The sequence below is a fragment of the Salmo trutta genome, chromosome 13 (genome assembly GCF_901001165.1).
Source record: "Salmo trutta chromosome 13, fSalTru1.1, whole genome shotgun sequence".
NCBI lineage: Eukaryota > Metazoa > Chordata > Actinopteri > Salmoniformes > Salmonidae > Salmo > Salmo trutta.
The window spans coordinates 58,136,666-58,150,239 of NC_042969.1; the positions used below are offsets into that span (position 1 = coordinate 58,136,666).

At 43.7% G+C, this 13,574-nt stretch overlaps 1 protein-coding gene across 1 annotated transcript in view; it reads left to right on the forward strand.

Annotated features, from left to right (window-relative positions):
- The window catches only part of LOC115206169 (multiple epidermal growth factor-like domains protein 6), a 99,289-nt gene that overhangs the window by 53,389 nt on the left and 32,326 nt on the right, over positions 1–13,574 (forward strand). The window contains exons 11-23 of the mRNA XM_029772825.1: positions 2,175–2,297; positions 3,011–3,133; positions 5,508–5,705; positions 5,846–5,977; positions 7,663–7,791; positions 8,329–8,457; positions 8,767–8,901; positions 9,069–9,203; positions 9,875–10,000; positions 10,371–10,502; positions 10,639–10,767; positions 10,975–11,106; positions 11,552–11,680. Of these exons, the coding sequence (XP_029628685.1) occupies positions 2,175–2,297; positions 3,011–3,133; positions 5,508–5,705; positions 5,846–5,977; positions 7,663–7,791; positions 8,329–8,457; positions 8,767–8,901; positions 9,069–9,203; positions 9,875–10,000; positions 10,371–10,502; positions 10,639–10,767; positions 10,975–11,106; positions 11,552–11,680 (1,752 nt within the window). The remainder of the gene's footprint in view (positions 1–2,174; positions 2,298–3,010; positions 3,134–5,507; positions 5,706–5,845; positions 5,978–7,662; positions 7,792–8,328; positions 8,458–8,766; positions 8,902–9,068; positions 9,204–9,874; positions 10,001–10,370; positions 10,503–10,638; positions 10,768–10,974; positions 11,107–11,551; positions 11,681–13,574) is intronic.

Sequence of the window (13,574 nt, forward strand, 5' to 3'; positions counted from 1 at the left end):
TCTCCGCAACTATATTCAATGTGCGGGACAAAATTAAGGCTATGATTAAGAAGTTGGAGCTCCTTTCTGTCTGCATTAACGGGACAACACACAGGTCTTTCCATCATTGTATGATTTTTTTGTGTGCAAATGAACTCAAGCTTACGAACAATGTCAAATGTGATATAGCGAAGCACCTGAGTGAGTTGGGTGAGTAATTATGCAGGTACTTTCCCGAAACGGACGACACAAACAACTAGATTTGTTATCCCTTTCATGCCCTGCCTCCAGTCCACTTACTGATATCTGAACAAGACAGCCTCATCAAAATTGCAGCAAGCGGTTCTGTGAAAATTTAATTTAATCAGAAGCCACTGCCAGATTTCTGGATTGGGCTGCGCTCAGAGTATCCTGCCTTGGCAATTCGCGCTGTTAAGGCACTGATGCCCTTTACAACCACGTACCTATGTGAGAGTGGATTCTCAGCCCTCACTAGCATGAAAACTAAATACAGGCACAGACTGTGTGTGGGAAATTATTTAAGACTGAGACTCTCTCCAATACAACCCAACATTGCAGAGTGATGTGCATCCTTTCAAGCACACCCTTCTCATTAACCTGTGGTGAGTTACAAAATGTTTGATGAACAATTAAGGTTGTAAGATGGCTAAATAAAGAGCAAAATTATTGATTATTATTATTTTATTATTTATGCCCTGGTCCTATAAGAGCTCTTTGTTATTTCCCACGAGCCGGGTTGTGACAAAAACTCACACTCATTCTTATGTTTAATAAATGTATCGTATAGTGTGTGTGTGGCAGGCTTACAATGATGGCAAAAAAACAACATTTGAGAGTGCGCTGACCCTGGTGCTAGAGGGGATACGCAGCTGGAGGTTGAATGTTTGAAGGGGTACGGGACTATAAAAAGTTTGGGAACCACTGCTCAACGGGATCGGTATCCCCCCGTGGGACAGTTGAGCTAACGTAGGCTAATGTGATTAGCATAAGGTTGTAAGTAACAAACAAAAAAATCCCAGGACATAGACATATCTGATACACTTCAAAGTGTTTTCTTTCAAATGGTATCAAGAATATGCATATCCTTGCTTCAGGTCCTGAGCTACAGGCAGTTAGATTTGGGTAAGTCATTTTAGGCGAAAATTGAAAAAAAGGGTCGGATCCTTAAGAGGACATGAAGGTCAGTCAATGCGGAAAATTTCAAGAACTTTGAAAGTTTCTTCAAGTGCAGTCGCAAAAACCAAGTAACTGCACTTTAGATAGCAGGCCAAATAAATTCTTCACAGAGTTCAGACACATCTCAACAGTAACAGACACATCTCAACATCAACTGTTCAGAGGAGACTGTGTGAATCAGGCCTTCATGGTCGAATTGTTGCAAAGAAACCACTACTAAAGCACACCAATAAGAAGAAGAGACTTGTTTGGGACAAGAAACACGAGAAATGGACATTAGACTGGTGGAAATCTGTCCTTTGGTCTGATCAGTCCAAATTTGAGATTTTTGGTTCCAACCGCCATGTCTTTGTAAAATGCAGAGTAGTTGAATGGATGATCTCCACATAGGTGTGGTGGTGCTTTGCTGGTGACGCTGTCTTATTTATTTAGATTTCAAGGCACACTTAACCAGCATGGCTACCACAGCATTCTGCAGCGATACACCATCCCATCGTGTTTGCGCTTAGTGGGACAATAATTTGTTTTTCAACAGGACAATGACCCAAAATACACCTCCAGGCTGTGTAAGGGCTATTTGACCAAGAAGGAGAGTGATGGATAGCTGCATAAGATGACCTGGCCTCCACAATCACCCGACCTCAACTTAATTGAGATGATTTGGGATGAGTTGTACCGCGGAGAAAAGGAAAAGCAGAATCTAAAATATATTTTGAATTGTTTAACACTTTTTTGGTTACTATATGATTCCATATGTGTAATTTCATAGTTTTGATGCCTTCACTATTATTCTACAATATAGAAAATAGTACAAATAAGAGAAACCCTTGAATGAGTAGGTGTGTCCAAACTTTTGACTGGTACTGTATATTTATTCTGAAACAGGTAGGGACTACCTGGGCTTGAAGTGCTCCTTTTCAATTTCCATTGCAAAATGTCTTGAAATGTTTTCCGTTGCGTGCCCAAATGAACAATCATCTTTTGTTGTACCTCCCCAGACAGTGATGAGTGTGAGAGTGGGGAGGCGTGCTGCAGTCAGTTCTGTAAGAACTACCCAGGGGGCTATGAGTGCAGCTGCAAGGCTGGCTACAGGCTCCACGCAGACGGCTGTGGCTGCAATGGTAAGAGGATAATACGTTGACCAGCATCCACTTATTATCTTGGTCTAAATTGACTCTGGATTGAGTTTACATTATTGTATAAGACAGAGGTGACTGAATGTGAAGTACGGTTAGTATGAAATTCAACACAGTGATCTAGAGAATCTTGACTGCTTCTACCCCCAAGCCATAAGACTGCTGAACAATTCATCAAATGCCCCCCCCCCCCTTTGTTTTTTACACTGCTGCTACTCACTGTTTTATTATCTATGCATAGTCACTTTACCCCTACCTACATGTAGAAATTACCTAAACTAACCTGTACCCCTCCACATTGACTCAGTACCCCCTGTATATAGCCTCGTTACTGTTATTTTATTGTGTTACTTTTTATTTTATTTTTTAACTTTATTTTATTCAGTAAATATTTTCTTAACTTTATTTCTTGAACTGCATTGTTGGTTAAGGGCTTGTCAGTCAGCATTTCACTGTAAGGTGTTGTATTCGGAGCATGTGACAAATAACATTTGATTTGATTTGATAGACATGAAGGGGCATGTTTAGGCACCCATTTGGCCGTGGCAGTCAAAATTGATGATCGATCACAGAGAAGATGATTATGCATTGACAGTGTCTAATAACTCATTGTACTAGTTTTGATAATACAAATAGAACACTTGTATAGTACCTTCTAAATATTCAAAGTACTTCCTATTGTTTTGTGGTCTTGTCAGATATTGATGAGTGCCTGGCAGAGAGTTCTGTCTGTGAACACTACTGTGTGAACACACTGGGGACCTACGAGTGTTTCTGCAGAATGGGCTTCCGTTTGGACATCGACCAGAGAGCCTGCATCTGTGAGTGATATTTGATCATAATATTATACTGTGCTATACTATGCTAGGCTATACTATACAATACTATGCTAAACTATGCTATACTATGCTATACTATGCTATACTATGCTGTACTTTACTATGCTATACTATACTATAGGAAAGGGGAAGGGGATGCCTTGTCAGTTGTACAACTGAATGCCTTCAACTGAAATGTGTCTTCCGCATTTAACCAAACCCCTCTGATGCTTTGCTGTGCTACAATATACTATGATGTACTATACTTTACTATACTATGCTGTAATTTCACAGTGAATTTCTATACATTGTTTTTAAACATGTGAAAGTAACTCTGAGAGACATTTGCAGGCTATAGTAATGATACAATCACCTTGAGCATTCAGATGAATGTAATGTAAATGATAGTATAGTATAGTATAGTATAATACAGTATAGTTTAGTATAGTATAATACAGTATATTATAGTATAATATAGTAGAGTATATTATCATATATTATGGTATAGCATAATATAGTATAGAATAATATAGTATAGTATAATACAGTGTATAATATAGTATAGTATAATATACTGCTCCAAAAAATAAAGGGAACAACACATCCTAGATCTGAATGAAAGAAATCTTATTAAATACTTTTTTCTTTACATAGTTGAATGTGCTGACAACAAAATCACACAAAAATAATCAATGGAAATCCAATGTATCAACCCACGGAGGTCTGGATTTGGAGTCACACTCAAAATTAAAGTGGAAAACCACACTACATGCTGATCCAACTTTGATGTAATGTCCTTAAAACAAGTCAAAATGAGGCTCAGTAGTGTGTGTGGCCTCCACGTGCCTGTATGACCTCCCTACAACGCCTGGGCATGCTCCTGATGAGGTGGCGGATGGTCTCCTGAGGGATCTCCTCCCAGACCTGGACTAAAGCATCCGCCAACTCCTGGACAGTCTGTGGTGCAACGTGGCGTTGGTGGATGGAGCGAGTCATGATGTCCCAGATGTGCTCAATTGGATTCAGGTCTGGGGAACGGGTGGGCCAGTCCATAGCATCAATGCCTTCCTCTTGCAGGAACTGCTGACACACTCCAGTCACATGAGGTCTAGCATTGTCTTGCATTAGGAGGAACCCAGGGCCAACCGCACCAGCATATGGTCTCACAAGGGGTCTGAGGATCTCATCTCGGTACCTAATGGCAGTCAGGCTACCTCTAGCGAGCACATGGAGGGCTGTGCGGCCCCCCAAAGAAATGCCACCCCACACCATGACTGACCCACCGCCAAACCGGTCATGCTGGAGGATGTTGCAGGCAGCAGAACGTTCTCCACGGCGTCTCCAGACTCTGTCACGTCTGTCACGTGCTCAGTGTGAACCTGCTTTCATCTGTGAAGAGCACAGGGCGCCAGTGGCGAATTTGCCAATCTTGGTGTTCTCTGGCAAATGCCAAACGTCCTGCATGGTGTTGGGCTGTAAGCACAACCCCCACCTGTGGACGTCGGGCCCTCATACCACCCTCATGGAGTCTGTTTCCGACCGTTTGAGCAGACACATGCACATTTGTGGCCTGCTGGAGGTCATTTTGCAGGGCTCTGGCAGTGCTTCTCCTGCTCCTCCTTGCACAAAGGCGGAGGTAGCCGTCCTGCTGCTGGGTTGTTGCCCTTCTACTGCCTCCTCCACGTCTCCTGATGTACTGGCCTGTCTCCTGGGAGCGCCTCCATGCTTTGGACACTACGCTGACAGACACAGCAAACCTTCTTGCCACAGCTCGCATTGATGTGCCATCCTGGATGAGCTGCACTATCTGAGCCACTTGTGTGGGTTGTAGACTCCGTCTCATGCTACTACTAGTGTGAAAGCACCGCCAGCATTCAAAAGTGACCAAAACATCAGCCAGGAAGCATAGGAACTGAGAAGTGGTCTGTGGTCCCCACCTGCAGAACCACTCCTTTATTGGGGGTGTCTTGCTAATTGCCTATAATTTCCACCTGTTGTCTAATCCATTTGCACAACAGCATGTGAAATTTATTGTCAATCAGTGTTGCTTCCTAAGTGGACAGTTTGATTTCACAGAAGTGTGATTGACTTGGAGTTACATTGTGTTGTTTAAGTGTTCCCTTTATTTTTTTGAGCAGTGTATATTATAGTTCCGTGTAGTATAGTAGAGTATAATACAGTATAGTATAGTATAATATAGTATAGTGTAATACAGTATAGTATAGTTAGATGTAATGTAAATGTGCTGAATGTGAAAGTGTTCAGTGTCTCCTCTCCACCTGTCTGTCTGTCTGTCTGTCTGTCTGTCTGTCTGTCTGTCTGTCTGTCTGTCTGTCTGTCTGTCTGTCTGTCTGTCTGTCTGTCTGTCCCAATGCAGCGCTGTATGACAGTGACCTGGATGACGAGGAAGAGGAGGATGACCCAGAGGAGGATCTGGGAGTCCACAGGTTGCCAGATCTGCTGTTCCGACAGCCCCCTCAGCTCCTGCAGTACACTGCAGCCCTGCACTCACCCTATGGTGATGATGAGGAGGAAGAGGCACAGAGAGGGGAACTCACCCTGGTCAGCCACATAGGTAGCAAATCAGTGCTTACACGTCTGGTTGACGATCAACGTTATCACACATACTCTGTCTCAGACATTGGACCAACCTCATGTGGCAAAAACTGTAAATCATGCCATGGTTTTACAGGACTATGTGCGCGTGTGTCTCAGTGTGTCTAGATGATTCCTTTGGTTATGACTGCGGTGTGAGCTGTGCTGACTGTGAGAACGGAGCAGTGTGTGGTGCGGACAGAGACCGCTGTGAATGTACACCTGGATGGACTGGCGTCATCTGCAACGAGAGTAAGTCACTCTCCTTTCCTCTCCTTTCCTCTCCTTTCCTCTCCTCTCCTCTCCTCTCCTCTCCTCTCCTCTCCTCTCCCCAGCGTCTCTTATTATCACTGTAACCCTTGGAAATCATCAATCACCTGATAGAGTTTCAGTGTTATTCAGTGCATATTATTGAGCAGACAGTTATTTGATTGGTTAGTCCTCAGGGTTAGGTATTTGAACCCAGATCTTGCCTGGAGAATGGCCAAGCGCCCCACAGAATACAGCCTCCAGGCCAGGGATGTCCACTGTCAAACACTGTGTTAGAAAGAGACCAGAAGCCATTGTTTCACAACCAAGCATGATTAATGAGTGTCTTTGGGCTGGACCTGAACCAGGGATATAATTATGTTTGGAATTGTGGAGCCACGTGGGGATAAATCCATTACAATCAGTCATTGTTATACATTTAAACATGCTCCTTTGGGCTAGTGTTCAAATTCACACCAAGAAGAGTTAGGTTATGATGAGGCCATTTTCCCTGACCAGTGGGGAAGATTGAAAACATAGCAGAGAATGGCCATTTTTGTCATCTCATTAGGTTTTAATCGTTAGCTTGGGAAGAAGACAACTACCATGTTGAGAAGAGAATATTATTATGCACTGTGTGCAAAATATTAAGAACACCTTCCTGCTATTGAGTTGCAACCAGAACAGCCTCAAGGGTTTACTGCATTCAGTTTTGCAACTGACTAGGTATCCCCTTTGCTATGTCATGGAAAGAGCTGGTCTTCATAATGTACACTCATGTAGACATGCTATTGCATTTTGCATGACAGCATGTGTTAGATATGGAAGGCAGTGATGTGTTTGCCTGGATACAGTGTAACCAGAGAGGAATAGAAGTAAAGTAAAGATCTTTATACCAAGAATATTCAGTTCTCAGAATGTCACGGCTATTCGAAGGAGCGGACCAAAATAGAGTGTGTTCGTAGTTCCACATATTTATTAAACGTGAAACTGAATGCAATACACTTAAATATACAAAAACAACAAACCGTGACACAGAGAGGAAAACACACTACTCAAAAGATAATAACCCACAAACAACAATGAGAAAAACCCCTACTTAAATATGATCTCTAATCAGAGGCAATGAGGATCAGCTGCCTCCAATTAGAGATCAACCCCAAACAATCCCAACATAGAAATAGACAAACTAGAACTTAAACATAGAAATAGACCACATAGAACAACCCAAAACACCCCCTGTCATGCCCTGCCCTACTCTACTATAGAAAATGACATCTTACTAGGGTCAGGACGTGACACAGAATGTGTTATGTACCGATTTTTCACTAGCCTAGCTTGCCACATTGCCACATGGCTACAAACATGACTAATTGCTAACTGACACATTTTCCCTCAGAGATTCATAAAATAGTTGTACACAAGAAGTGTGACATGGAATGTTGACTGGCTTTTACTGAACCCATTTAAAAGGTCCAGCTGGGTTGTGTGGTAATTTCTATACAAACCATGTGGGATTAATGTGGGAAATGCAAAAAGCGAAGAAAGACCCTCATGTGGAGAAGATAATATGAAAGACAAGTGATAGAATGTCTCTCTCTCTCTCCCTCTCTCTCTCCCTCTCTCCCTCTCCTTCTCTCCTCTCTCTCCCTCACTCTTTCTCTCTCTCTCCTTCTCTCCCCTCCCAGCTTGTCCTGTAGGGACCTATGGACAGGCCTGTAACAGCCTGTGTCGGTGCCAGAATGGGGGCTCCTGTGAACCAGTGACCGGGAGGTGTGTTTGCCCACCAGGGGTGCAGGGCCAGCTCTGTGAGGATGGTAGGGACTGACACACACACACACACACACACACACACACACACACACACACACACACACACACACACACACACACACACACACACACACACACACACACACACACAAACACACTCCTCAGCACTCAGTCGACTGCTCCCCCACAGGGGTCCACACACAGCCATTTTTTCCCCTTATTACTGGCACTTCAGTATCCCACCACTCCTCTCCCCTCCTCCCCACTGCATGTTTTTATGTCACTCCATGTCACAGCTCCACCACGTACAAGTCCAGACACAGACCAGTCACCTTGCCTTAAGTGGCTAATCCTATTTAGCTGGCCCTGTTGATTTCACCACCCATAAGATTAGGCACTGGCTCTGCCCTGTAGACATAGCCTGGTGCCAGATCCGTTTGTGCCGTCTCATCAATGTGACAATAACCATAGGAGTTTGTAAGACAACACAAACAGATTGGGGACCAGGCTACATGCTGGAATGGCAAAATCTGGTCTAACCACATGTGCAACTCTTCTGTGTCTTGTTGACATGTTGACAGGTTGCCCACAAGGATACTTTGGGAAACACTGTAGGTGGAGGTGTAACTGCCCCAACAACGGGCGCTGCCACCGTCTCTATGGAGCCTGCCTGTGTGCCCCGGGGCTGTACGGACGCTTCTGCCACCTGCGTGAGTACCCATATCTTCTAGACTACAGTACCCAGCAGCCACCACGACTGACATCTTAATGTAGTACAGGAGTGTTCTTCTGCCCTCTGGAGCTTTTGTTCCAGCCTGATTCAACTAATAAACTAAACAGTTCAGTTGAATCGGGTGTCTTAGTACTGGTCTGGAACAAAAGCCTGCACTGCCTGTGTATCTTGGACCAGATTGTAGGAACACTGCAGTAGTGACGGATGAAGAAAATGATGTCAATTCCCTTTCTGTAGCTTGCTCCCTGATTCTAGAGATGTACTGACAGTACCTTCCCTTCTCCAGCTTGTCCCAGGTGGACCCACGGTGTCGGCTGCTCTGAGGAGTGTGACTGTGTTCTGGAACATTCCCTGGGCTGCCATCCCAAGAACGGGACCTGTCTTTGCAAACCTGGCCACCACGGCTCTCAGTGTCAGCAAGGTTAGCTGTTCTGGCTCAGACAATACAGTACACAGATATTGAGGATATTGAAAAAGAAAAATGACATTGTTTCATGGTTGTCTGGATGATAGTGAAGCTCCTCTCCTGTGTTTATGTATGTGTGTGTGTGTGTGTGTGTGTGTGTACGTGTGTGTGTTTCTCTCCAGAGTGTGATCCAGGGTTCTATGGTAGTGGCTGTGGGCAGCAGTGTGACTGTCCAGGTGGGGCGACCTGTGACCCTAGGAGTGGAGAGTGCACCTGGAGGTGTCCTGCAGGGCTCCATGGGAACCTGTGTCAGCTGGGTGAGCCAACCCCCTTGTGGAGGAGACTCCCCAACCACAATGCATGTAGCTAGGGACAGGAGTGTTTCCTGGTCCATTCAGGAACAACTCCTGACCTTACATTCAGAGAGAGCGATGTTGTACTGTTCCCTCATGAATGTGGAAATATGAATGGGAGTGTGTGAGTGCCTGCGTGCGTATGCGTACATGTGTGTGTTAGTTTGCTCAATAGGCTTCAATAGTGTTCCTCTTCTGGCATCTTGCTCTACAGACCAGTGGAACGTTTCAGTAGCGTTAGTCTCTCCTATGGTCCAGACATATTAAAGAACGTTCAGGAGCTCTGTTTAAATCATAACTCTGTCTCCCTACAGACCGGACAAGTTAACATGGAGGGGTTATTTTAGAGCTAATGCATTGTCCAGACCTCCATGAGGTTCCCTTTTATTAAAGCAAACAAATCATGCATCTCTTTATGGTTTTGTTTAGCTTTGAATTGACACGAGGTTGTGAAAGGGGGCCATGCAACATCAGTCCACTTTGAGATCGCCTTGCTACTGCACACGATCCCAACGAGGGAGATATACAGGAAATGAAGAAAGGTTTGTGTAACCCTTTCTCTCTGTCTCTCTCTGTCTCTATCTGTCTCTCTCTTTCTCCCTCCATCATGTCGTCCTCTGTGTATCTGTATGTAGCCTGCAGGGCTGGTCAGTTCGGGGAGAACTGCCTCCGAACGTGTGTGTGTGGAGGAGCACCCTGTGACCCCGTGACAGGACAGTGTATCTGCCCTGTTGGGAAGACAGGAAAGGCCTGTCAACAAGGTAGTTAGAATGCTTCATAACTCAGTATTTAATACCTGTATTACTGTTAAATGTATTATTACTCATTATTATACTGTATTTATCTTTCACTTAAATATCGTGCCGTTCCTTCCATATTGTCCCTCACTGTTTTTCAAATCTGGGGTGAGGATCTAAATTCAAACAGTACAGCAGTATTGGAAGACATCGGTCCACCAATCAGACCTGCTCTTCATCTGCTCTTAAACCAATGACCTGAAGTCAGTTAAACCATGTGGTCTTGATGGTCATACATCTCAATTAGGGCTTATCCTGACCAAATGACCTGACCACCAAAACTGGTCTATAACTGGTCAGTAGCTATAGCCCTGAGTTTTCCCTCCCCCCGTAGACTGCCCAGAGGGATTATGGGGGTTGAAGTGCCAGTTCCCATGTAGAGCGTGTGAGAACGGCGCTTCCTGCAACACGCAGACAGGAGTCTGTGACTGTAACCCTGGGTACACAGAACAACTCTGCCAGACTGGTGAGTGAAACAAATAAACGGCAACCGTCTACAGTCTTGCTAAAGTGAGGGTAAAGGAAAGAGAGAGACTGCGAGAGAGAAAGACCTTATGATATACTGTGTTATATTTCACCCTGGCTATTTCTCTGCTTCACAGTGTGTCCAACAGGGTCCTATGGGCCAGGCTGTGTGAGTGCTTGTGTCTGTCATCCTGATGCCAGCTGTGACCCTGTCACCGGACACTGTACATGTCCCCCGGGCCGAACAGGACACGACTGCACTACGTGTAAGCACCACTATCACACATACACACAGGCAGGTGCGCGCCCACACACACACACACACACACACACACACACACACACACACACACACACACACACACACACATACACACAGGCAGGTGCGCGCCCACACACACACAAAACACACACACACCCAGGTTGGTAAAGAAAACGACATGTTGTGCGTGTGTGTGTGCGTGTCTCCACAGCCTGTGAGGAGGGGTCCTGGGGCTCTGGGTGCTCTAACAGGTGCCAGTGTGCAGACCGAGCCCTGAGTTGTGATGCTGTGACTGGACGCTGTGTGTGTGAGGCTGGTTTCACTGGAGACCACTGTGAACAGAGTAAGACATTTCTTTGGAAATTCTGCCATCTTTAGGTAATACACTGTAGCACATCTTTGGACCAGATCTGGCTCAAGCAAGTGTTCTACAGATGTAGGATCTTAATTTGATCACTCTTTTGTTGATGAGAATTTTCCTGCACCACAGGAATTGCAGATGAGCTTTGTGATTTACATAAATTCACTGAAAACTTATGCTAACACACGGTTATATTAATTGTATTGCACTTTTCTTGTAGCCTACTTTTGGCCAGCTAATAGCCTAACCATCGATCAAGCAAAATGATGGACTACACGTTAAAATTCTGTTGCTGCAGGATTACTTTGCTGTGACAATATTTGTGCTGTGACAAAACACATGTCCTTACAGCAGCAAATGCGTATATATTTTGGCTGGTAATATCTCTGTCTGATGCTGTCCATGTGTCTCTCCCCTGTTCCCACAGTGTGTGTGGAGGGCAGCTATGGTTGGAGCTGTGCCCTGGACTGTCAGTGTCAGCACGGGGCTCTGTGTGACCATGTCAGTGGAGCCTGCACCTGCTCCTCTGGATGGACCGGAACCTTCTGTGAGAAAAGTAAGACTTGTGAATAAAGTGTACTACATTTAAGCACCTATTACTAATACTCTATTGGTAACCTTTTATTTTACGTCCTGGTATTTAGCAGGTAGTTAGTTTGAAATTGTTAAAATGGCAATTAACTCATAATAGCATATTCATTACATTTTAGTTTCTTTGAGAATCATTGAGACAAGAGTAGGTTTGTACACTTGAAATATTTGAGGTAAGTACCAGAAACTATCCATTGTCACCAAATAGCTAGGTAGACTAGGGGTTAAGAGTGTTGGGCCAGTAACCAAAAAGTCGGTCAGTTACCACATTTTATCTCTCTAAAATAAAATGACCTTGCAATATATTTTGAACAAAATCATGTCTGTCTTTTCACTAGCCCATGTCATGGTAAGATACCAAATCATATCTGTCTTTTCACCAGCCCATGTCATGGTAAGATACCAAATCATATCTGTCTTTTCACTAGCCCATGTCATGGTAAGATACCAAATCATATCTGTCTTTTCACCAGCCCATGTCATGGTAAGATACCAAATCATATCTGTCTTTTCACCAGCCCATGTCATGGTAAGATACCAAATCATATCTGTCTTTTCACTAGCCCATGTCATGGTAAGATACCAAATCATATCTGTCTTTTCACTAGCCCATGTCATGGTAAGATACCAAATCATATCTGTCTTTTCACCAGCCCATGTCATGGTAAGATACCAAATCATATCTGTCTTTTCACCAGCCCATGTCATGGTAAGATACCAAATCATATCTGTCTTTTCACCAGCCCATGTCATGGTAAGATACCAAATCATATCTGTCTTTTCACTAGCCCATGTCATGGTAAGATACCAAATCATATCTGTCTTTTCACCAGCCCATGTCATGGTAAGATACCAAATCATATCTGTCTTTTCACCAGCCCATGTCATGGTAAGATACCAAATCATATCTGTCTTTTCACTAGCCCATGTCATGGTAAGATACCTTATCATATCTGTCTTTTCACTAGCCCATGTCATGGTAAGATACCAAATCATATCTGTCTTTTCACCAGCCCATGTCATGGTAAGATACCAAATCATATCTGTCTTTTCACTAGCCCATGTCATGGTAAGATACCAAATCATATCTGTCTTTTCACTAGCCCATGTCATGGTAAGATACCAAATCATATCTGTCTTTTCACTAGCCCATGTCATGGTAAGATACCAAATCATATCTGTCTTTTCACCAGCCCATGTCATGGTAAGATACCAAATCATATCTGTCTTTTCACTAGCCCATGTCATGGTAAGATACCAAATCATATCTGTCTTTTTACTAGCCCATGTCATGGTAAGATACCAAATTATATCTGTCTTTTCACTAGCCCATGTCATGGTAAGATACCAAATCATATCTGTCTTTTCACTAGCCCATGTCATGGTAAGATACCAAATCATATCTGTCTTTTCACTAGCCCATGTCATGGTAAGATACCAAATCATATCTGTCTTTTCACCAGCCCATGTCATGGTAAGATACCAAATCATATCTGTCTTTTCACTAGCCCATGTCATGGTAAGATACCAAATCATATCTGTCTTTTCACTAGCCCATGTCATGGTAAGATACCAAATCATATCTGTCTTTTCACTAGCCCATGTCATGGTAAGATACCAAATCATATCTGTCTTTTCACCAGCCCATGTCATGGTAAGATAAAAAAAACAACAGCTCTATCTCTTTCACAATATGCATTTTTAATTAAAGTTGATTCACCAAAATTTCAGAAAATGTAAATATCGCATTTTGGAATCAAACCCTTAATATATAGGGCAGCAGGTTGCCTAACGGTTAAGATCATTGGGCCAGTAATCGAAAGGTTGCTAGTTTGAATCCCGATTAGACTAGGTGAAAA